This window comes from Hippocampus guttulatus, chromosome 22 (genome assembly GCF_054856545.1).
Source record: "Hippocampus guttulatus isolate MCC_2025c chromosome 22, RoL_Hgut_1.0, whole genome shotgun sequence".
Lineage (NCBI taxonomy): Eukaryota > Metazoa > Chordata > Actinopteri > Syngnathiformes > Syngnathidae > Hippocampus > Hippocampus guttulatus.
Window position 1 is genome coordinate 3,657,610 of NC_141282.1, and position 24,029 is coordinate 3,681,638.

Consider the following 24,029-nt stretch of genomic DNA (forward strand, 5'->3'; position numbering starts at 1 on the left):
ATCCTCGTCCGTCTATGATCTCATCTGAGACCAACGCTTGCTTTCTGCCACTTAAGAGGTTAAAAATCCAACCCCGTCTGGGTGCCGCCTGCCGCACGCGTGAAGAAAACCAAAGCCGGGGCCCGCCTCCCGGTCGTCACGGCAACGCCGGCGCTCATCACCGCCGCCTGTTTTCATTGAGATCCGTCTGCTCTGTGAAACGGATTGATTTCAGAAACCTGCTCGACCGTGGACCGCCTTATTGCTCCGTTACCCCTTAGCGTGCCAGCTTGTTTGTTTCCAGGGCGCTGATGCGCTGAAAACGAAGCGCGTCGGAGCATACTACACGCGCGCGCTGCGTTGACACCGACAGCGCGAGATAGTATGCCCTCTTTGCATCGTTGCCATCCAAGTACCCGAGATTAAACTGTCAGCTAAAGACTTAAAAGAAAAAGTCTACACACCCCAGTTTACATGCCAGGTTTTCAGGATATAGAATTCCCCCCCCCCCCCCCCGCCCCAGGAATGCGTCTGATAACTTGTACAACTTGGGGGGAACCCAAGATCATGCGGTTGCACAAGTGTGCACACCCTCTTCTACACGGTGATGTGGCTGCACTCAGAATGAATCAGTCCCATTGAAATTCCGATTAAATTGGGGTCAGCACATGACATTGAATTAAAGTGCTTCAGGTGAACTCTGAATCAAGTTCAGCTGTTCAAGCAGGATTAATGAGGACCTAGCAAGACGCGAAATTGGAGATACGGGGGTTCTTGGCTGAACTGAACTAAAGTGAACTAAACTAGGCTTAAACTGATCTGAAGTATTTGTACTTGTTGCTTCGCAAACATGAGCGACAAGTGTATGTCTGATGTGTGGAACGGGGGCATTTCCACAGTGACGACTTCGCGGAAGAGAAGGTCAAACAGCTGACCCAAAAAAAAAAGGTCTCTGTTTATGAAACCGACAAACAAGAGCGAGGCATCAACGGAAGCATCAGTTAAAGTGGCGCACATCCTGACCGAGCGCAAAAAGCCCTTCACCGATGGCAGGATCGATAACGTGCTGGGAATCATAAAAATAAGTGAGTGATACGCTCTTGCATCCAGCTTTTCATTTTTTTGACATATTAAAATGAGCATACAAGCGTGTACAATTGTATTTAACCCACCCCCCCCACACACACACACACACAACTGCAGAGCGCAGGGATCAGCAAAACCTTTAAAACCCAGAGGCTCAAAAATCAGACACCATACATCTAGCATGCACACAATTATGACCCCATCCTACATAGGTGATTCTATTGGAGTGGTTAAATTGTTCAAAACAAAAAGCCATCGCCACCTGAAGATCGTCGATAACAGTAACTAGCATACCGGCGACGTTCGCAAATCTCTGGCGAATCTTTGTCTGAGCAGAACCACAGTTGTTTGAAGGTCCTACTTCATTCGGAAAACCCTGTCCGGTCCCATTACGTAGTTTCTGGGGCGGAAACAGACGGCGAGGCCTGACGGCTAGGAAGGGCAGGGCAAGCTGCTGTCCAAGCGTGGGCGGTGATGGCACGCCGTTGGGCATGTTTGGAGCCGCTGTCCGTCACGTTAATCCGCCCCGCCAATCACGGTGTCGTGTCGGCGATGTTAACGGTGACAGCCCGGTGTAATGGAGCAGTGGGCAAGCCTGTGTAAGGAATCAACACACTGACGCTAGCCTCGCGGTATGAGTCATTGTTGGTGATAATGTCATGTTTGCTTCCTCGCCCGTTCATATGCGTGACAGCAGAGTCAATGTATGGGGCGTGGGGGGGGGGGGGGGGGAGGCATCATACAGTGGACAGTTTATCATGTTATCAGGTTTCAGGGTGCATGAAAGGGTTAATCAGCTTCCAAAAAAGAAACTCCAAAGGATTGTTTTTCAACAGAGTCACTAATACCAACAGTGGGCTAACTCAGTTTTTTTGTCCCGTCTAGGTTTAAGTGCGGAAACCACAAATACTTAGAGGTTTTCAAAGATGAAACGGCTGAAATATGTTTTGCACGCAGAAAGCGAGAGACAAGAGACTGTTGGATAGTTAATAAAGACGACTCGCTCCGTATGCATGAATGGAGTCGTTCCCTCGCAGTCGCCGGCTATATACGGCGTCCCATCGGGCTTTGCACTCCCCGTTCTTGTCTGTCTGTCCTCCTCGTTTTCTCTCTTCCAGCCTCTCAAACGCAAAACTTGCTCACTCGCTTGTAAAGGGACTTTTAAATTATTTGCCACCACAAGTCATGTGCCACATTTGGCATCCATGATCATGTTCGTGGGACAACGTCCATTTAGGTGGACTTTTTGAATGTCCTGACGTGAATAAACGACAAATTGGGCTTAGACCACAATTGCATGAAACATTTTTTGAAAGTGATTAAATATTCTTAGCAGACCAAATATAAATCCACCAGATTGTAATTACAGCCACAACCCCGCCCCTCTTCCCCCAAAATTGGAGTTAGCCCACTATGGTTCTCAATCGCTCAAATTTTAGAATGGGAGTGGAGAAACTTTCTAATTTTTTTCCCAAAACACTTTCCTCTTGAGAACTGAATTCAAAAGACAGACAAAAGAGTTTCGCAACTAAGTGACTTCGTTGAGTCTTTTTTTTTTCCGCAGAGGATAAAGAATATATGTCTTGCACCAACGCTAGTTTGCTAAGACACAATATTGTTTTGCTTTGTCTCAATTCAGGCCATGGCTTGGAACATTGGAACAGTGGGAATACAATTTAAAAAAAAAGATTCACGTTTCGTTCTGTTGACTTCACGTGAAAGCCGAGTGACCCCCCGAGCTTGTATCGTGGCGCAGCAGATTTCGTCCCTCCGAAGTTGCTTTTACGGTTCAGTGATAGCAACCCAGCAGAAACAATCCGATTAGTCATTCTCGACTGGATTCAGGCCTGCGCAGACCCGGAGGACCCTCGGGACCTGCTCATCAGACTCCCAGGCAGAGGATGATGCTCATTCCTGACTCGGCTCACTTTCTAACAAGTGTCCAAAGTAGGCCTACAAAATAGTGAAAGGGCGCATACGTTAAATGTCTCCGCCACTGGGTCCAAACTCCAAAATGTTCAAATCACGCAAAAACTATGACATCAGAGACGCAAGACAGCATGCATCGAAATATCCTTGAGTCACAGTGACATGCGAGAAGGCCTGTGGCTGAAACTGCGGGATAGCGGGATGGATTTTTAGCTAAAGCCAGCACAAAGCGGACCGCTCCCAAAGTCAAATTGTTGACCTGCAAATCGGTCTTGGTTCCGTATCCGGGTGAAAGTGATACCTCAGGACGCGCAGTGACTCTGCGTTTTTGGCCCTTTGTCATCTTCCCCGTCTGTCGCGTTTGATTTTGTTGTCCGTTGGGAATTGTCTCGGCCCCCGCTTTTGATCTCGGGCTGCCAGACGGCAGGAGGTTGGTAACACTGGCGCTGCCCTGCCTCAACGCCATCTGGGCAGCTTTTTTTGCCCCCCACTCCCGCCGTCACACCGCGATGCTAATGCACTTCCCGTGGCGGCCGCGCAGTCCAACATTGATCGCCCCGGGATGACGTGGACAAAATATCCCGTACGCGTTTCAGCCGCTGCAAAAAAAAAAAGTGTCTCTGTCCTGCTCAGCGCCCCGTGGAAATGTTATTACGAGCCATTGTATTATTCGCCGCGGGGTCGTTTCACCGCCGCTAATGTTCCTTCGTCCTCTCGGTGATTGATGAAGTCGTTTATCGGTTGTGATAAATTAGGTTACCCGAGTGAACGTTAAGAGACCATCGGCGAAGCCGACGGTTTGCGTCTTAAGCCTTTGTACTTTAAAATGAACGCGGAAATGAGCTGCGGTCCCGCTTCTTCCGATTTGACGATCGTTTACAATCGTCTTCATGCTCCTTGCGAGTGTTTTCATTTTGTCTTTGGCTCGTTTGTCCCGTTCAATTAACATCTGAAACGGTATCGGCATGTTGCTTTGACATTTTCCGCAAGTCAACGCCATCGGTTGCGTCTCTGACTTTGCGTACAGCTGTTATCAGTTTTTGCGTGTTTGAGAATGTAAGCTAGCTCGATTTCGACACCGTCCTAGTTCACAAAGGATGATGAACGGTTTCAATCGGTCGCCTGAAATGGTGAATATAAAAGACTTGAATCAGCGCCTTTTCATCAGTTCTTCTGTGACTTGTGCGCCGGTTTCTAAGTCGCAACTGTCCTGCTATTTCTGGCTTTACTCTGTCAACATGATTGGTGCCTCTGTGCGTGCGCCCCCCCCCCCCCCTCCGGCCCCCCCGCTTCACCCAAACAAAAACAGTTTCTTTTGCGGTGGCTGTTTGATAAAATGATATTTTTGATAGGTCTATTTTTCACCGTTGGTGTAAAGTAGTGCAGCGGGAAAAGGAGTGGGATGAGTCACATTTCTCAGCAAGGAAAGAGGACCCACTTATCCAGTTTTTGGTCCCGGGGCCGTCATTTTTCAAAAAGCGAAGCAAACAGCTTGCTCAAATCCAAAACGGCACCGATGGTGGAAGTTCTGCGGGGAGACTCGGCGTAACAAACGAGCCCGCTTTTGTTAATTTCGCAACTGACTTTATGGCGACGCTCGTTTCCGCCTCGCCTGTAGCCGTACATGTTTAATGACGGAGAATACAGGCGGCAGTGACAAGAAGGACTTGTAAAACTGTCGTGTCGAGAATGGAAGGCACCCGAACGAGGTGGAGAGCGATTCGACCCTGGGAAAAGGTTGCGTTATATTGGCCCGTCTTAGAATACAGGCAATTAGTACCCGGGGGCATCCTGACATCTGGCCTTTGTTCCTTTTCACAACCAAAGTAGTCCTGCGCTGCCTTACTGGTTAGAATTTCCGAGCTGCGTCAAGCTCATGTGTAACCTTTGAGATGATTAAATGAAACACAGGTGTCAAACTCAAGGCCCGGGGGCCAGATGTGACCCGCCACATCATTTTAAGTGGCCCGCGAAAGCAAATCAAAGATGACGACTTCCATGTCTATGTTGTAAGCATTTTCTTGTTACCAAACCCCTCATTACAGTTACTGAAACAAAAGAATGAATATCAATTAAATAAATATTAATCAAAATAATAAGACGTTATTCTTGATTTCTTTATATAGTTTCAGTTATCACGGCCCTCCAAGGGAAACGGTAACTAAAAATGAGTTTGACACCCCTGCTCGACTAGATACCATGTCTCATTTTTACCAGCACCAGCGAGTACCACAAACTATTTCTAGTTGCTGTTCCGTCAGGAATTCCAAGAATTCTGAATCCGGATAGCGAATGTAAACCAGTGTTGGACTGGAGTCTTGAAAAGGTGAACTTGTACATGCCGTAAATGTGTTTTCTGAGACTGTGCAGTGTTCCAGGGGTAGTTTGGAACAGTCCCTAGAACTGTCTATGTCACCGCAATAATGTTGCATTTTCTTGCTCCGCTCTTCTGTGAAATTGGTATCCTCACCAACAGCAACATGCTTTTTACCGTTTCTTGTCAGACTATTTTCATGTAGGGAAAACCAAGCCGAGTCAAGCTAAGCCAAGTAGAATCGCGCACTGGAAAATAAAGACCTTCCTCGAATCAATACCTCGATGCCTGGAAGCTAAAAAATCCTTGTTCCCACGTTTACTGGAGCCCTGGAAGGATGAGTTTTCAGAGAAAGGGCTTCTGAGGTACACAACAGTGTTCACAACTGAGATGCTGTATGTTTTTTTTTTTTTTTATTCCTCCCTCCACGTGCTACTAGGAAATAACACTTCTTTCATCACCCTGATATCATTCCTGGCGCTGTCAGACACTTGTAAATTCACGAAGCGTGTCTTTCTATTTCATTCACGCTCGGTAAATCCCCCGTTTGGCAAGATTTAGCCGCGAGTCAAACAGGCACACATAAGAGGACAAAGTTGTTGGTGCCCCTAGACTGGGGTAAGGAAAATCGATGACAAATTGAAGAGAAGGACAAAACAAATTGTGGTCGTGCAGGGTACAATGAAATTGCCAAGACCCAAAACTCCCCCAAAATGGCAAAGACCAAAATGTTGGACTAATACGAGATGACATTTTGATTCCCTTGATCTAAATCCTACTGCACACTCATTGAAGAAACTGAAACATGCTTTCTGGGGACGACCAAAATAACAGGCGCGGAAAACGCTGAATTCCATTCATTGCCTTTAAAAGGCATTTCAAGTTTTCGAGTTTCACCAGCAGTGGATTAAGCGGGTAGAACAAAAGAGTCATTCGACCCGATCGCTCATCTATTATTGATCGATGTCTCCGGACGGGGATTTCAGGAGAAGTTTGGAGCTGTCACAAAGACGGACAAAGTCACAGAGCAAAGATGATTACCCGTCAATTTTTATGCGGAAGAGACACCCGTTGCTTCGTAATGTCGGAATAATATATGCAAGTGCGCCGAGGCAGATACATTTGTCTGAGCCCGAGCCATCCGGGATGTCTCCCGTCTGTGTGTTAATAATTACTTCGCGGGGACGCTAATGGATTACATTTTGCTATGGAGCATGTTTGCACTCAGACATTTCGGCGGTGCGGCTTTCACGTCCTATTACGTAGGCACTAATCCGAAAACGTTTTTTTTTTTCCGGATTGAAATATATTTGCCAAACGTTCAATCGGAACTCGAAATCCGCGGTTTTTCCCCAAGTTCCTCTGATCGTGAAATTTGTCCCCGACTTCGGAGAAGTTTTCTGACAGAATCCTGCTTCCAATCCAACCCAAAAAAGGGCATAAGAACAAGCTCTCTTCTATCCAGCTCGTATTTTCGTAATACGGGTAGCGTGAGAGCAACGGGAGCAGGCACCTGTTGAGCCAGACGAGGCGATCAATCAGAAACGGGTTTGGGGGGTGCGGGGATGAAAAACCCAGACTCACTAGGGATGAGCTCAAATCTGGCCAAGTCTCTTGGCTTTCCCCCGTATACTGTGCCTCACTGACTTGGCCTACATTCACATTTTTTGGCTTTTTTCCCCATCAGAAGGATATTCTTGGACGGCTCTTTCAGGGTTATACATGTGGAGGTGGGTGGGGGGGGGGGGTCAGAATGCTTAAACTGAGTCAATTTATTACTTTCGTTCTCATCTGTTCTTTCTGTTTCAATTTAACACATAAAGACTTTCCGGCAGCATTAGAGCGCCATCGTTGTCCGACGCTACCACAAATTCAGGCATTTCGGGCTCCAAAAATCGGGGACCAAATCCAGCGAGGACCCGTTTGAACGATCTGGCATTGATCTTTCCGGCAGAGCGTATTCTTCGGTTTCCTTTTTGAAGGCAAAGACTTCTTTTGAAACCTTCATGATCCGCTTCCCTTTGCACGGCCACACGCCGACATTAAACGGCAAATCTCTCGGAGAGACTGTTTTGTTTGGCTATGACTCACAGCGGGGAGTTTTGCATATAAATCGAGAAATCTCCCTTTCCCTCACTTCCGCCTCGAGTTAATTGCGCTACTTTGGGGGCACCGCGTCATCCGGTGTTACCGGAGGGCCCTGGCTTGTGACGGCCCGATTTAGGGGAACCGGGCCCTACTTCCACCGGGGTAAGGCATGAAACCGTTTCAGGTTTCGATAATGAAATCGAAATTGCGGATGCGAAACACGATGAGGTCTTCAGGCATTGACGATCTTCACCGTCCGGACTCTTGAGTAGCAACTAATGAAAATGAGTTTGACGCACTTTCCCGAGTCAACCTCTCCCGCTCCGTCAGCCTCCCTTTTGTCCGTCTGCCCGCGGATGGCAGTGACCTTGAGACGGGGGGGGGCGGCATTTGGAAATCACAAACCCGAAGCGGAGTCTCGGGAGAGATTAGTGTCTGTTTTCCTTGGCATGCGTTCATGGCAGAAGGTGACACCCGGACACAATGGCGAGAGAAGCCAAAACCCCCCAAAAAATCAAAATAAAATAAAAGCTGACTGCTCTCTGCCTTTATCCTATCGTAGAATTCAATACCCCCCCCTGACCCCTCCCCTTACGGCGATATAATTTCATGTGCACATCAATCTGCAGCACTGCTTCGTCACTCTATCCGTTGTCGCGTTATCGTAGAATTCAATACCCCCCCCCCCCCCGACCCCACCCCTACGACGATATAATTTCATGTGCACATCAATCTGCAGCACTGCTTCGTCACTCTATCCGTTGTCGCGTTACTTATATCTTTGTCACCTTTTGGGGATGGGGGATGGAAAACAAAAATGTTTTTCTCATTGCCGTTCATTTTTTTCAAAAAAACTTCGATATTAGCTCAAAGTAAAGTAATGTTCTTGTTTACTTGGCCACAGGGTGCGCGGGGAGTTATATTTAGTTTTACTTCTCGTCTCGGAGCCGAGTTCATGTTGCCGTGGTGGTTTCTGTAATAATCGCTGCTATAGGGGCTCCGTTTTGTGTGCTCCCCGTTTCTGAGCCGGGTTCGGTTTAGCCACGGCTCTGCTTGCTTCCTGCAGGGTAATTGGCTTTAAACTCGATGCGGAACGTCAGATAAGTTCAGCCATAATGCCTGGTGTTGATAAATATCCACTGGAGGGGTAGGAGGGCGAGCGGGGGTGCTCCAGTGTATGCTGTTAGCTGAATTTTTCCAAATTCAGAATGTTGGATTCAACATTCTGAATTTGGAAACATTAGCAAAAAAAATGCTGACTGGATACATTAGTGCGAGACTTGATTTTTTATTTTTTAAGACACAAGAGCCATTGGCATGAAGACAGATAAAGCAATCCTCACAGGCATATAGTCTTTATCCTCTGCGACGAGTGACAAAAATGAGACGGGCCCCAGGAAACTTAAACGGTGTATTCTACGGGGGAGATAATTGCTGATACCTGCCCTCAAAGGACGACGGTAGTTCATATTTTTTAAATAGCTGAACGTTAAAAAAAAAAAAAAAAGCTCAACTTTTCACTGGCTGGATCGCGCTGCCATTCTGCCGAGTCTGTTTGATAGTAAATGGGAGCCGCTTCATGAATCATTAAAGAGATTTTTCTTCCAGAGCAGAGTGCGATTTGGCTTAATGGACGCGGGCGATGAGAGCTTTTCCATTTTAGCTGTATTATTTAAAGCGGAATCGTCGGACGGCGGACGGTCTGAATCTGAGCGAGCCACAATGAGCGGCAGCGTTCATTATCGTCACTCGCACGTCTCGCTCTCCTCTTTCACCATGTCTGTAATCTGCTTTTGTCTTCTATTTTTCATGCCTCCCCCTTTTTTTTTGGACTTCCTTGCGCTCGGTTGTCTCTTGACTGCCCCCTTCTCGTTTCAGATGCCTTTTATCTCATCAGCTTTCAGACAGAAATGCAATTATTGCGCTAATGCTAGGGGGGTTTTTTTTCCACCAGAGAGCGTTTTTGGCACGCTTTCATCGCACGATTGCATAAATGAGACTGTTTTCTGGGGTTCTGATTCCAAAAGTAGAACTTATTTATGCTTAACATTGAGTGACATGGGGAAAAGAGGTGTGTCAAATTTCAACAGCGGTGGTTCACGTAAAGCACAAGGCCATCTCCTGACATCTTCTATTACGATTTCATGGCAGTAAAAACAATTTTTTTTTTTTAAACGGGTCTTGGCCAATTCCGGTTTGATCATTTAACTGAGAAATTAAAATAAATCAATTCAAAGAAAATCACAAAAGAGGGAAAAGAGATTATTTAGATGAGGAAGTAGAAGCGCGCTTGCATAGACACGCGTGCATGGCAGGATGCTCGTACGCATGCACACACTACTAAATACTACTACGACTAAATAGCATGCAAGCAGTTTTGTAAATTTGCAAGCAAATTGAAAATTGTTACTGGTGATTTTCTCTTTTTCTTTTGAGTTCATCGCAATGGGCAGTGCAAATTTAATTTGACTGAAGGGGAGGTGGGGGGAGGGGGGGCAGCGTGAGGCAGTTCTGACCTGCGACCCAGTTTGGGGCCTCCTTGAATATTTTCATAGGATCATATTTTGACACCAGTTTTGTTTTGGTGGGTTATGCGAAGACATACGAAGTGTGAATTTTCTGCAGTTTGACATCACGGTAGCAAAGGCCCCCGTTGGCAAGTCTCCGCTCGCATGTTGCTGCTTTGTCAAAACACATCAAGATTCAGCTCGGCTCAGGCTGGATCGGCGCGGGCATTGTCGGAAGCGCTCCTGTCTTTTGTCACGGCGTGCCGCAGCCGCCGCTTCCACGTTTCTCATCGTCATAGCAACAGGAGAATGTCCCTACCTCATCTCTCGGCGAAGATGTTGAATAGCGCTGAGCTGCTGCCATGCACTTTGTCAGTGAATGGAGCGGACAAAGTAAGAGATCCGCTATTGTTTTCACCTGTCTTAGTTTTTTTTTTTTTTTTTTTTGCATGAAAGGGTTAATTCCAAATCATTTTACTTTTTTTACCTATCCTTCGTAATTCACCGAAAAACTCGCATCTAGGAACTGTGTTGAAGTTGAGTGTAGGAGTTTCATTTTGAGTTCAGTGCATTTGCATTTCATCTTAATTTCATAATTTAAATCCAAACAGTTGCCCAGTGTCTTTGTAAACGTTCCCGGACGGTTTTACGTCAAAATAGACAACAAGTAAAGAGGAACAGGTTTTATATCCAATTTGTCACATGACAGCTTTTGTTGCCATGGCTACCGAGGGCATGCAATCGGCTATCGGCATTTAAAAAGCGACAATTCGTCGCAACTGTCTGTGCTTCCACCCGCCTTGTCTCACTTATTTTCATTTCTGCTCTCTGTGTAATTGCACGTTTGCTTTTGTCTTTTTTTTTTTTTTTTTTAAATGACAATAATATATTCATGGATTCTGGAAATCTTGAGAGGGCTGAGCAAATGCCTGCCAACCAGGCTTTTAATCACAATTGAGAACGGACGTCCCGCAGACATCGCGTCTTTGACACACACGCACGGCATTCGCGACTCCAAAGATGGGAGGACAGAACCCCTGACAAGAACCTAAAAGTAGATCCAGAACATCAAACCACTGTTTGTATTGTCTGGCAGTGATTGGAACTTAAAGTACTTTATGTTATTTTGGATGTGACGATAGTGTGGGTCTTTGCAGAGGATAAATGCAGTTTTTGTCATTATCTGTCTACATGTGTTGCCCCACCATTTGTTCAAGTAACCATCCAATTTGTCTTTGTCATCATAATTTATTTATTTTTGCTAGCATTTTTTTTTTTCTATGGTACTATTGTCAAACGCGGCGCCTCCGTCTCCAAACTCTTCACGCCACACCGGCTCAGACATGCTGCCGGCTATTAAAATATCACGACGGCTCCGTGTAATGAGGCCACACGTCTGCCGTCCCGTCTCTGTCTTTCTGATCCCTCCCTCTGTTTCCGATTATCCCGTCAGACTTTTAGATATGTCCTTGCCTTGAAATGTGATTAATGTCAAGTTTAGTCTCCCGGGATTTGGGAGCTCGGATTTATACACCCCCTCCCAAATCAAAGGGTTGTGTCTTTTTTTAAAAAAACGGCCTGTCAGTGCCCAAATTGGGAAAAGCGCATGCTCTCACAACTTTTTGTGGCGACAGGGGCTGTTTGGGGAAGTATGATTTTTAAAATCCCAAACGTGGCATTGAGAAGAGAGGAAAGCTGTTTTGCCTTCATGTTTAATGTCAGGGATCTAAAAATGGAGCAGTGTTTCCAGAAATTCTTTTATTTCCTCCACAGCACGGGACTGGCTCATGACCGCGTGAACAATGAATGAAAATCCAGCCAGCTAGTCGTCTTGGTTCAATTTGAGAAAATGTATGAAGAATAATTTACGAGAAGAAAAAAAAAATCATCTTCACGCCATTGCTGCAGCAACACATCTCAGCATCAGCACAGTTGTTACGGAGACGCATGTCACTCAACGATAGCAGTGCAAATATCAGCCTGTGCTGTCATGTATCAATGGCGCCTGCTGAGATATTAACAGGCGACGTGAACACATGAATGAGCCTCACGTGAGTTATATTTGGTATCGCACTCTCCCCATCTTCGAGATGTTATTTTTAATCCGACCTGGAGGCTGTAATGTAGCGGGGGGGGGGGGTTGTTTTGTTTTTTTGTGTAATGTTGCCTTGGTGGTCATTGGATGAATACTGCACACTTTTGGCCATACGCTGTGTAGTATCTGTTTGCTCCTTCCACTGCTTTGAGATTTTCCCATGACAGTTAAATGACCAACAGTCGCGTAACTGTCAAATTAAACAGAGAAAAAATGAAGGGAATTCTGTTTTTTGCATGCAAAAGTTTACTCGCGTAATGCTAACACACAATGAAATACCCCATCGACGGGCGAATGAAACTAGCGTCAATGTCTTGGCGCTCCAGCCCTATAAGCAACATCGATTTAAACACAAACGGCGAGGCATACGTAGACTGACAAAATAAGAACATTCGCATGCATTTATTCTTTATCCTCTGTGAAGAAAATGAATTATTCAAATGGGGACATTTTTGAAAGGCTATGGGGGTTTTTTTCCGCCCTGGAGAACCATTGGCTGCCAAAAGCAATATGGGTTTAGCAGTGTTCCCCCAGTGAGCTGGCTGTCATGTCACAGCACGGCGGCATAATGAGGAAGAAGTGCGTGTGCGCGTGTATGAGTGTGTGTGTGTGTTTGGGCATGACAGCAAGAGACAATGACGGGAGACAACAAGGGGAACAGCAAATCCTTTTGTCATGTGCAGCGGCTTCGAAATGTCTCTGTGTCGTTTTATTATTTTTTTTGTGCCGCTTGCCTGTTGATGTCAGTTCATTATCCTTCTCGTTAGCTTGCCACCGTGACACCGCAATGGAGTCACAATACTATTGAGCATTCGGTAATATGGCAGCTGGGAGGTGAAGATACAGTCAGGGCGCATGCTTTATTTCTTTCTTTATTTATTTGGAGTAGGCGCCCTCGGTCGTCACGGTAACGGGAGCCCGACATGGCATCGGTGCAGAAGTAGGCAGAGGTGAGCAGAATTGTAGCCCTCAAAAACTGAGTGAGTTCCAACTTTGGGTCGTAAGTGGATGTTCAGTGAGTTTGCCGTTTTCCTCTTTTTGTGGATTTTTGAACCCTCTGAAAAACAAATGACCCACACATAGCCATCCAATTAGTCATCCTGATGACACCATGAAGAAAGTCTGGACAGAATAGCCAAATATGGTCAGTGTTGCTCTCTTTTCGTAAGTGGAACTGCTCGGACTCGAGCTTGTTTTTCTTTTTTTTTTTTTTTTTCCTGTTGGACTTTTTCCTAGAACCAAAAAAAGCCAAATTGGGATGAGACCCTGCCACAGATTCGGGCCACCAATGAATATCTCCTACCTTCAAACCCCTTTTTCCCTGTCAAATAGCACAACTGTTCATTCTCCCCTACTGCATCGTTCAATTCACCCAAAAAAAAAAAAAAATAGATGAAGGTGGTGTTACCATGGCGCCAGCTGATCAAGGGAAGACGTGCAGCATTGTGTTTTGATGAAAGGAAAATTTCCTGTGTTGGATATTCTGGGACCTGATCTCCCAGGCTTTATTTTTTAGCATGCTTTTTGTTTGGCGACAACCTCGCATTATCCGAGCCGGTCTCTATAGAACCGAGACTGAGATGGAAGTCAATTACTTGGCAGTTAAATTATGCAACAATGGGCTGTAATGAGCCATTCAGCAAAAAGCACCATATAATATTGGTTTAACCGGGGTTTCATTTTACAATGTGATTTTAAAAATAAATAAATATAATTAGACGTCGTGCCTGTTTCTCGGCGTGAGCCGTTCCCTCCTGTTGATCGGCTGCTGCTGCGCGGCACATCAAAGCGGATTTAATGGCTTCTGTAATTTTACGCATTCATTTTGCGCTAATTAATTGCAGAAAAATTGAAAAAAAAATAATATTTCAGTGCCAGCCCTTTTTAGATGTTCTTTTGCCGACACCCACGTCACTCACCAGGCCAGCTCTTTTAAAGCCATGCACAGATTTTACAGCAAAACGTGTGGGTGGTCAATTATTTTGTTTTGTTTTGTTCAAATGAAAATGTAATTCCCTAATTACAAACCCCAATCCCACAAGGAGCGTAAAGCTTCCGGACTCGACTGAATTCACTTATCACAAAAAGTTTGCCCTGCCTTACTAATATCTTGACTGGCGTTGGGTTATTATGATCATTATTATTTTCTTCAGTTTTAATCTGCAGAGTACCTGATCAGCAGTCGGCCCTCCCTCAATGTGACTCCCGGTGAGCGCAGCGGTGAAGAGCCCCGGGAATAAACAAAAGGACACATCAGTCACCCTGCCCCCCGTCCCCCCCCGTCGACACCTAAAAGGCGATGTTGATTTGACTGTCACTTTTTTGGGGATACGATACATAATGTAATTAAGTGTTTTGTTGTTTCTCGTGCCCTTAAATCTTTCACGTTGATTTAGTGACGGACCGAAAAAAATAAATAAAAATCAAACTTAGGAGCGCATTACAATTAGCCGTTAGAATATGACATTGACTTTGTTGACTGCTTGAATCTAACTTCTGACAAAACATTTTCATGAGATGTCGTTTCCCCCCATAAAACCTCCCCTTTGGCATTTATATCGCGAGAAAACATATTTCTACCGGAGCGTAAAAGTGAATTGGACTTTCTCTAAAGTCTCTTAATTAGTCATAGGCTTTTTGTGTTTGGGCGTATGAGTGGAATCATTCCCTTTAAAAGCCACAAAAACTTTTTTTTTTTTCATTTTGCTCATAGAGGCCGGAAAAAACGAAATGTTATGTAGACGAAACTGTTTTAGTCTGTTGGAATATTTTGGAAGCTAAAAGTAAAATTATGTTAACCGTGAGAGCTTTGCTGCATTGCTGCACGTGGAACACGGAACCGTCATTAGATACCGCCTGATCCTGTTCGGTTTTCTTTCCGAGTTGACTGTGTTGTCTTTGACTTGACGGACGGTTTCGAGCTTTCGATTTGAAAAATGAATTCCAAGGTTAGTTATTAGAGACTTGAAAAAAATTGCGGACGGACTACCGTGATTTCCGGACTATAAATCACAACACATGATATCATTTCACATTCAACCACAAGAGGGCGTGCTAGCCTATATTTATAACTCGACGACAAGTCTGACGTAAGTGACATAGAAGAGGAAGCGCCACATCTTCTACCTCCGGAGTTGGCGGGGTTGTTTTAAAAGTGACACGGAGGATGAAGATTTAATCGGATTTAGTGATTTGGAGTGACACTGATGGTTTGGTAAACTTGTTGTCATATTCGTGATACTCTAGTTATCTGAATAACTCTGAATGTTTCGTGAACATACCACGCACGTTTCCAGTTCGTTTTTACTGCGTCATGTAACGTTAGCATGTCGTACACTCATTCAGGCTGTTGTTCTCCATTTTATTTTGATTTGCCTTTCAAGATGACATGTCTGTCCTGGGTGTTTAGATTTTATCGAATAAATTACCCCCAAAAATACGATTTATACTCCAGTGTTTTTTTTTTTTTCTTTACACTCTCGGCACGCTAAACAATTCGTCTACTGGCGTAAATTGTTTTCGAAAGGCCCCCTCAAAACGTTCTCAAAGGCTTAATTTCCGAGCAACGTCCATTAAATTTAGCCTGAGTACTTTTTGTTTTCATTTCATGTCATGTGTGTTTTCGCGCGGTCAGATTTCACACCGCCAACGCTTCCAGGCCAACTGTAATTTCATCTCAACCACTAATGATCCCGTTCACATTATTCTGATCATAATGTTGCCATAAAGTTTTATGATTGTGCTTTTTTTTTCCCGCTTGACAGATTGAAGAAATTCAGTGAATTTTTGCATCCTCGTTATATTGCGAACCGCCAGACGTCTCGAGATTTAATCTGATGCCATACGTATTCCCGTGCCTCACGTCAACAAGTGGCGCAAAAAGAAGTGTGTGCTTGTTTGTTTCACTTGCTAATAGATTGCATCTCTCTCTGGAGGCAAGTTAATTAAAACTCGTCTGTGTTTACACTCTCGCTCCGGAGTGAATGATTTATCTCGATTTTGCAAAGGGGGCTTAGCCGCGCCGAATAACCTGGAACATCTGGTCTAAAGCCGTCGTCAATTGTGTGTTTCTCTCCCCCCCTGCAGTTTATTGCCTTCGCGTCTTTGTTCTTCATCCTGGTTTCCATCACGACCTTTTGCTTGGAGACCCACGAGGCGTTCCACACCATCATCAACAAGACGGAGGCGACGCGGAACAGCAGCCTCCCCGATCTGGGACCGCAGTACGAGATTGAGACTGACCCCGCGCTCATCTATGTGGAAGGCGTTTGCGTCTTCTGGTTCACCATCGAGTTCCTGGTCCGGGTGACCTTCTGCCCGGTCAAGTTGGAATTTGTTAAGAGTCTGCTGAACATCATCGACTTTGTGGCTATCCTGCCTTTCTACTTGGAAGTAGGCCTGAGTGGCCTTTCCTCAAAAGCTGCCAAGGACGTGTTGGGATTCCTCAGGGTGGTGCGTTTCGTTCGTATCCTGCGTATCTTCAAGCTCACCCGTCACTTTGTGGGGCTCCGGGTGTTAGGCCACACGCTACGGGCCAGCACCAACGAATTCCTGCTGCTCATCATCTTCCTGGCACTGGGAGTGTTAATATTTGCCACCATGATCTATTACGCCGAACGCATTGGCGCTAAGCCCAACGATCCGACGGCGAGCCTCCACACCAAGTTCAAGAACATACCCATCGGCTTCTGGTGGGCCGTGGTCACCATGACCACTCTCGGGTATGGCGACATGTATCCAAAGACGTGGTCCGGCATGGTGGTGGGCGCCCTGTGCGCTTTGGCGGGAGTGCTCACGATAGCCATGCCCGTGCCTGTCATCGTCAATAACTTTGGGATGTACTACTCCCTGGCCATGGCCAAGCAGAAGCTCCCCAAGAAGCGGAAGAAACACATTCCCCAGGCGGTACAGGGAGGCTCCCCGACCTACTGCAAAGCTGATCTCACCGCCACCTGCAACAGCACTCAAGGTGACCTGTGCCACGTCAAAGGCGGCAGGGGACTCCAACGCAATCGCTCAGGTAAGCCCACTTTGGGAGAATGAAAAACCACGTCGAAAAACGTGCGCGGGTGTGAACCGGCCGTCCAAACGTTTCGCAAGCGCAGTCCTGCGTTTTTCTTTCGGGACGTGCTCAAGAATTCAGTTTCTCCTGGTCCAAATTCTCAGGTGACACTTGAAATGTACAACACGCTTTGAAATGACAAAATAGGTCGGGACAAATATTCCCATCAAACCAAAATGATCAGGTCGTGACGCGCAGTAGCTTCATCGCTTTTGGACTCGATTGTCTCTCGAGCCAAGACCAGAGGACTCCACCGGCGGACCATTTGAGTATGTTTTGACATGCTCGTGATACCGCTCGCAGTACTGTCGGCGGACTGTAGCGGTGGCAGCGACCTGACCGTGTCTCCGGAGGAAAGAGTCGCCATGCGAAGGTCCAGCACCCGAGAACAGGACCGTCGGAGCGGGGGGACGTGTTTTCTAATCGCTGCTAGCGATTACAATTGTCCTGCAGATGGAGGCTTAAGAAAAACAGGTATGTACTATACACTACCTCCTTTTATTAATTTTTTTAACCCGAATGCATTCCCGTCCCAGCCTGGTTTCCATAGAGGTTTAATGAGCTTTAATTTTAGCACTCTGAGTGCACCTTTGACACAGCAGAATGATATAGTTACAGGGAAGTCCAATCATTTGCGACTAGATTGTACCTTCGGGAGGCGTCAACCGAACACCGTACCAGATTCCTCGCCGTCACGGCAAAGTTCTGTACAATTGTGTTCCGTGCTCTGACCGCACCTTTATGACACAGCAGAATGACATAGTCACAGGGCAGTACAATCATTTGCTACTAGATTGTACCTTTGGGAGGCTTGACGGAACACCGTACCTGATTCCTCGCCGTCACGGCAAAGTTCTGTACGCTTGTGCTCCGCGCTCTGACCGCACCTTTATGACACAGCAGAAAGACATAGTCACAAGGAAGTCCAATCATTTGCGACTAGATTGTACCTTCAGGAGGCATCAACGGAACACCGTACCCGATTCCTCGCCGTCACGGTGAAGTTCTATACAATTGTGCTCAATCATACCCGTCTAAAATTGCTTTAAAAGCCATCTGTCGGAATGATCGGAATAGATATTTAATTTCCTCCCCCCCATTAGGGTGATATGAGGAGACGTCACTATAAGAGTAGTTATGAAACTTGTGACAAATTGACGGCTTGGGTCCACGGGCCAACCGTTAATAAGAGACCGCTCACTCCAAGAGGGGTTAGTTTCATACGCTCGAAACAAATCAGCAGTCAGTAAGTGTTGCAAGTCCGTCATTCGCCCATCCGTCTTTATCTCAAGCTGAACTAAAACTGTCATCGCCAGTCTGTCGTTAGTTTTAACCGCGCATCCATCAAGGGAAAACCTCTAACAGAGCTGACAGTTTCGGCTGTCACTTCAGCCTTCGTTGAACTTATCGCCGCTTAAAAACAGCTCTTTGTTGGTTGTTTGTTCGGTATAGCACGAGTCACAATTTGACATTTCGGTACGGACTTTAGCGAGGATCATGGAGGTTGAGACTCTTGGGGGCCATATAAAGTGATGCGGCGGGCCAGATCTGGCCCCCGGGCCTTTACTTTGACACCTGTGCGTTAGTCCCTCCCTTTTTCCAAACTTTTCCATCATTCGTCAATCTTTTTCGAGCTATCGGAAAAATCTGCTCTTTGCTAACTTTTGATGACAAGTGAAGGAGACATGCTCCAATTTGGCCCTGATTGTCATTCTGGACTTCAAGTACGACTTCATCGTGCCTTACTGTGACCGTTCGGGAAATAATCTGCGCATGCATTCACCGTACACGATGTGATAGTTTCTCTGTTTCACTCCTGTCTCCTGTCTTGCCTCGGTTCACTCGGCCTGGACTCGGATGCCTGCCTGCCTGCCTTGCCTGCCTGCCTGTGTGTGTTCATGTCCCCGCACCACTTCCACTTCCACCTCTTTGTCGCGCTCCATCTGAAGGCTACGAGAAATCTCGCAGCTTAAACAACATAGCAGGCATGACCGCTAACGCCCTGAGGTTGTCTCCCGTCACCTCGCCCTACGGATCGCCCTGCCCGCTACGACGCTCCCGTTCCCCTATTCCCTCCATCCTGTGAGACGTCCGGCGCCACCACACTTTTTTTTTTGCATTACCCGCTCCATATCCGATCAAAAACTGAACTGTGCGAAATCGCTGAGCACCTGTAGCAAAGGTGGATCGACTGACTACCGTCAAAGCGTGCTTGGCTATCCTCCTGTGTCACTTGAAGTTTCCCTTTTTATTTATTTACTTTTGGATTTGATATTGTCATATTGCAATAAAAAAAAAAAACGGACTGATGGCTTTCAAAGTAGCAGCCGTAACATTTAATGAAGGACATGTTTTGTAATCAGGGATATTAGATGTCGCTCTATTTGGATGCCGAGAGGGGAAAGGTGTGCTTCCATAAAACAATAAGACAGCCGTTGCTTCGTTTTATTTTCATTTTATTTATTTATTTTTGCATGGACTGCAATCTGTAAACCATTGTCGTCTGCAAGCCATGTTTCCAGGGGGGCGACCGCACCACGCACACTGTGAAAATATCATATATCTGCTGCCATGTGAAAAAAGGAAGCACATGACACCTGCTTTCGGTTGGGTTTTATGTATCGGTAAAGGCGCAGTACTTGGCTTGGACCTGCAGAGGCGCTGTTGAGTCAGCCTCCACAAAATACGCAGTCCAAAGAAGAACTTGAAATTTTAAAATCTGAACATTCTATTTGTATGCTACAATTTTACTCCGTCAATTTTGTCCTTGTGACTTGATGACTTTTTTCCCTCAGAATTGATTGATTTATTCTGAAAATCTGCAAAATGAACTGCACATATTTATTCTCGTAATATTTGTTCCCTCCAATATCACAAGTTTGTGTCTGTATGACATGGTTCAAATTCATAACGTAAATGTGAAAAGATTTTTACTCTGGCAACATCGCATTTTTTTCCCCACCTCTAATTATCACAACTTTAAGGTCGCGACATAACTTTGACATTGTAATACCTTTACTTTAACTTGACCTTTTTTCCCATCCATCCATTTTCCGAACCGCTTGATCCTCACTAGGGTCGCGGGGGGTGCTGGAGCCTATCCCAGCCGTCTCCGGGCAGTAGGCGGGGGACACCCTGAATCAGTAGCCAGCCAATCGCTCATAATTTTAAAAATGTGGCTTTAATACTAAAACAAAAAATCACTTCACATCAGTCACAGCAAAGATGCAAAAAAGGAATTGACTTCACGATGCGTAAAAAATCTTGAAAGAGGAGGTGTTCTTCTTTCCTGTCCACATGTCTGCACATATATGCACGTGCATAAGTTGTATGTATGTTTCTGGTTGTTCACTCTCAGATAACTGCAAAGAGATGGTGTTTACTGGTTTCACACAAGCAGAGAGTGGCGTTCTATCTTAATGGCTTTGGGGAAAAGCAGCGCCTTGGCAGAAAGGTAACCCTCTGCATGGGTGTGTGGGAGGAGTCAATGCCGAATCCCCTTAGCCTTTCGCTACCACCGTTTTTTTTTTTTTTGGTTTTGGTTTGTACGCTCTTAACGATGGAGGTCGTTCAATAATCTATGAGACAACAGACCGGAATATGTTTTTAGTCGGTTTGATTAAATATGTGAGGGGATGTGCCTTGACAGGATATCGAGATGTAATTTGAGAGGATCCGGTCGTGTCGTGCAATTTTAGTTGGGTTTGTTTGTGGAATGTAGACTACGAATGGAGTAATAGGAAGAAATATGAGGATGTATTGAATGCAGACGTTCGTGAAAAGACGGCGGATTTTATTGTAGCTGAAATGAGAAACTCGAGTGAAGCCCACTCTTGTTCTAAAGTCCCTCAAATGATGATTTTATTCCACTGAAATCCTCAGTTTCTTTTTTTATTTATTTTGTGTCCTAATCTGACTTCATTCAGCCGATTTTTTTTTGTTTGTTTGTTTTGTTACTCTCGTAACATCACATCTTATTTTTCGTACCTCGGATTCAGCTTCTGACAACATTGCAATTTTGTCCTATCATTATTAGAACTTTATTCTGGCACCATGAATCTTTTTTTCCAAAATTAATTCTTACGATATTCGGATTTATTTTATTTTTTTTTAATCACCATGACACCTGTCTTTCAAAAAAAAAATCCCCGTCTGCTCCCAACAGGTGTGTGCTTGCACACTTGGACCTCACCCATTCCTCCGTTACTCCAAGTAGCAAAGAGTTGCCTAGCAACTGGCTTGCAGATGATGCTCTTTTGCGCATAGATTGGCCCCACCGAAAAATCAAATCCAAACGGGCGCTCTTAAAAAACGTTCCACTTTGTCTGTGGACTAAATTATTGATCACCTCCATCGGAAACCGTTGAAGACACCATGTCCGTTTCATCCTTGAGCATGTAATTTCAAACGATCGAACGTGCATGGCAAAATATTTGATGGAGACAGGCTGAGAATTCATTTCTGGTTTGATTAACACCCCACCTACCCACCACCCCGCCCACCCGCCGGGGTGAGACTGTATAACAATATGAGGACCTATTGCAGTGGGAAGACCCCATTTGGAGGCATTCCAGCCGCTCCTACAGGACAATAAAGGAGGGAGTCGACGCAAAAACCACTAGGGAGACCCCGTCGGTCCCGTGACTCGGCACACGGAGGAGGAAGTTCCCCCGAAGAATCCAAGAGGACGGTGACAAAGCATTTAATCCCCCAAGCAGGAGGCCAAATAAGCCGACGGGACCCCAGGGCGCCAATAGACGTGTGTAAATAAGTCACCCGCGACAACGCAATTTGGTTGCTAAGTTGCACCGTCAAGACACTCAAATCTCGCTCGCCCCGCCCTCCTTGCAATAAGTGTTTTGGTTTTTTTTGTCCGTCGAGGCACTTTTGTGTTCGAAAATGGAGTGTTTTCTTATTCCGGACATGCAGTATAATTCAAGAGACAACCGTGCTAAGTTGAGTCAACGTGACATCTCTGCTTTTGGTCAATTTCAGTCGGTTCAAATGCTCTGCTGTGTATTGATGTATGTGCATATCCTATTTTTTGGAAGGTCATGTTAGGTGGGCTTTGGATGTCGTCACTTTTCGAGATTAGCACAGAAACGGACGAGAGTCCGCCCCCCCCCCCCTCCCTCCCGACCCTCACCGCGATCCAAGCGCTATTGTAGAAGTCTCCCACTGTGCATTGAACATGCAACGACCCTGCGTCAGTGCTGCAAATGGAACCAAATGATTATGAGCAGAGGTTTCCTCATAACTCAGTGGTGGCTAAAATCAGTTCATTCTTCCAAATGCATCCAACTGTCTTTCTTTTTTTTTTCTTTTTTTTTTCTGGGAGAAAATGTGTAGCAGAAATTTACGAATTGTAAAGATATATTTTTTACAAAAAAGTGGGACTTCTAGAATGGCTGCTTTTGCACAGTAGCAATTCCTTGTACCCAAATAATCAGATCCATTTTGTGATAGGTGTATTAGGGCCACACTGAAAAGAAAAAATATATATATCAGAATTAAATAAACATTTTGAAATTATTACGATCCGACAATGGGCTCTATTTTCATGACCAGCGTAAAACCTGTACATGCACAGCTGTGGCAACTTTGGCGGGCTGCGCCGCTGTGGATGTGGTCACAGCCAACAACCGTGGCCAATCAAAGCGACTTTAAAACTACTTTTTGTCTGATTTCTTTTCTACCTCTTTAAATTCTGGGGAAAAAAATACAAAAAGTCCAGTGTTCTTGAAAAGAAAATGTCAGATGCAATTTAATCATATATTTATCATCAAGACTCACTGTATTTGGGGGGGGGGGGGAAATCCTCTTGTCAAAATTTTCATTTATTTCATTCCTTCATTTCCCTCAAAGGTTTTCCCGTAGTATCACTTTTTCCAAAAACGATTTTATACTTGACCGCCCCCCCCCCACCCCCACCCCTTTTTTTCCCCTTCCAGTTTGGCCCTAATGCTCCTTGGTCAATTTGCAATAATCCCAAAAACCGAAAGCGCCAAGCCACACTGTGATTCCAGTTAAAAAAAAAAAAAAAAAAAAAAAGAGAGAGGGTTGAAGGTTTATAAAAAAAAAAAAAATGGCGGGGGGAGACTGTCAGGTGGCATTGTCGATGTGTCTCCCTCTCCCCACAATCCTCCTTGTGTAGTACACACGCTGCTTTATTCTTGAATGTGACAAAGGAGTACCGTTCTTTGTGTATTTTTAAGATTATGTAACTTTGGGGGGGAAATGTTAAAAAAAAAAAAAATCGGTTTATTTTTCTGAATTCCAAACGTGTATTTTTGTGTCTTACCGTTCATGACCCTTACCTGTGAAAGTCACGGTCGCCCAACGCTGTGCTTATTTTGTCCATCGTGTCTCTGGAACGTCGTCGAGCTCTTTGATTCCAAGTTCACGTTTTTGTATGTTCTGTCGTGGGGACGAATTCTAGTTTCGAGTCTGTATCTGAAGTGCATGCTTAAAAAGAAAAAAAGAAAAGTTGTGTCAAAGGCTAAAAAAATCCAATAAAATCAAATAAAAGACACTGTATATCATGTTGAGAACAATGTGTATAAAAGTGGATACGAAGTGAAAGATTCACATAAACTATTTATCTTTTCATGAATGGGTGCTCGTTTTAATTCTCAACTTATGCATGTGTGATATTTTGTGCGGGGTTATGAATTCCAAAAAAAAAAGAGAAATTTACAGGTAGGTGCATTAAATCTTTTAATTAAATCATTGCTTTTAAAATTTTCTCTGCACAGCCTCAATTCTAATAATTTATTTTTCGTCCAATCAGGTTTCAGCCTCAGTGTTGCCATGTGAATCTAATCGGCCTTCAGAATCCGTACGCTGCCTGATGTAACCTCAACTCCGTCATCAACGGGACCGTTCCTTGAGCGTATCGGATTTCAAAATCATCCGCACGGGGCCAGCCAGCTGGCCCACAATGGTGTCAAAATGTTTCCGTCCTCCGAG

The 24,029-nt window shown here is 45.2% G+C and overlaps 1 protein-coding gene and 1 long non-coding RNA gene across 12 annotated transcripts in view; one reads left to right on the top strand and one right to left on the bottom strand.

The window, feature by feature from the left end:
* kcnc2 (potassium voltage-gated channel, Shaw-related subfamily, member 2) overlaps positions 1–24,029 on the top strand; it is a 30,426-nt gene extending 6,397 nt beyond the window's left edge. For 4 of the 11 annotated variants that reach the window (XM_086103122.1, XM_086103121.1, XM_086103119.1 and 1 more), the window contains 3 exons: positions 16,085–17,018; positions 17,364–17,534; positions 19,010–23,667. In XM_086103122.1, the coding sequence (XP_085959248.1) occupies positions 16,085–17,018; positions 17,364–17,534; positions 19,010–19,146 (1,242 nt within the window). In that variant the 3' untranslated portion in view covers positions 19,147–23,667. Of the gene's footprint in view, positions 1–16,084; positions 17,019–17,363; positions 17,535–19,009; positions 23,668–23,850 lie in introns of those variants that run through there. The other 7 variants (XR_015099216.1, XM_086103125.1, XM_086103124.1 and 4 more) reach the window with 7 other exon arrangements.
* On the bottom strand, positions 12,977–18,059 carry LOC147186089 (uncharacterized). The gene is made up of 3 exons (XR_015099217.1): positions 17,889–18,059; positions 17,710–17,797; positions 12,977–13,055 (listed from the first exon to the last, which is right to left on the bottom strand). It is a non-coding gene; the product is annotated as an uncharacterized LOC147186089 (long non-coding RNA).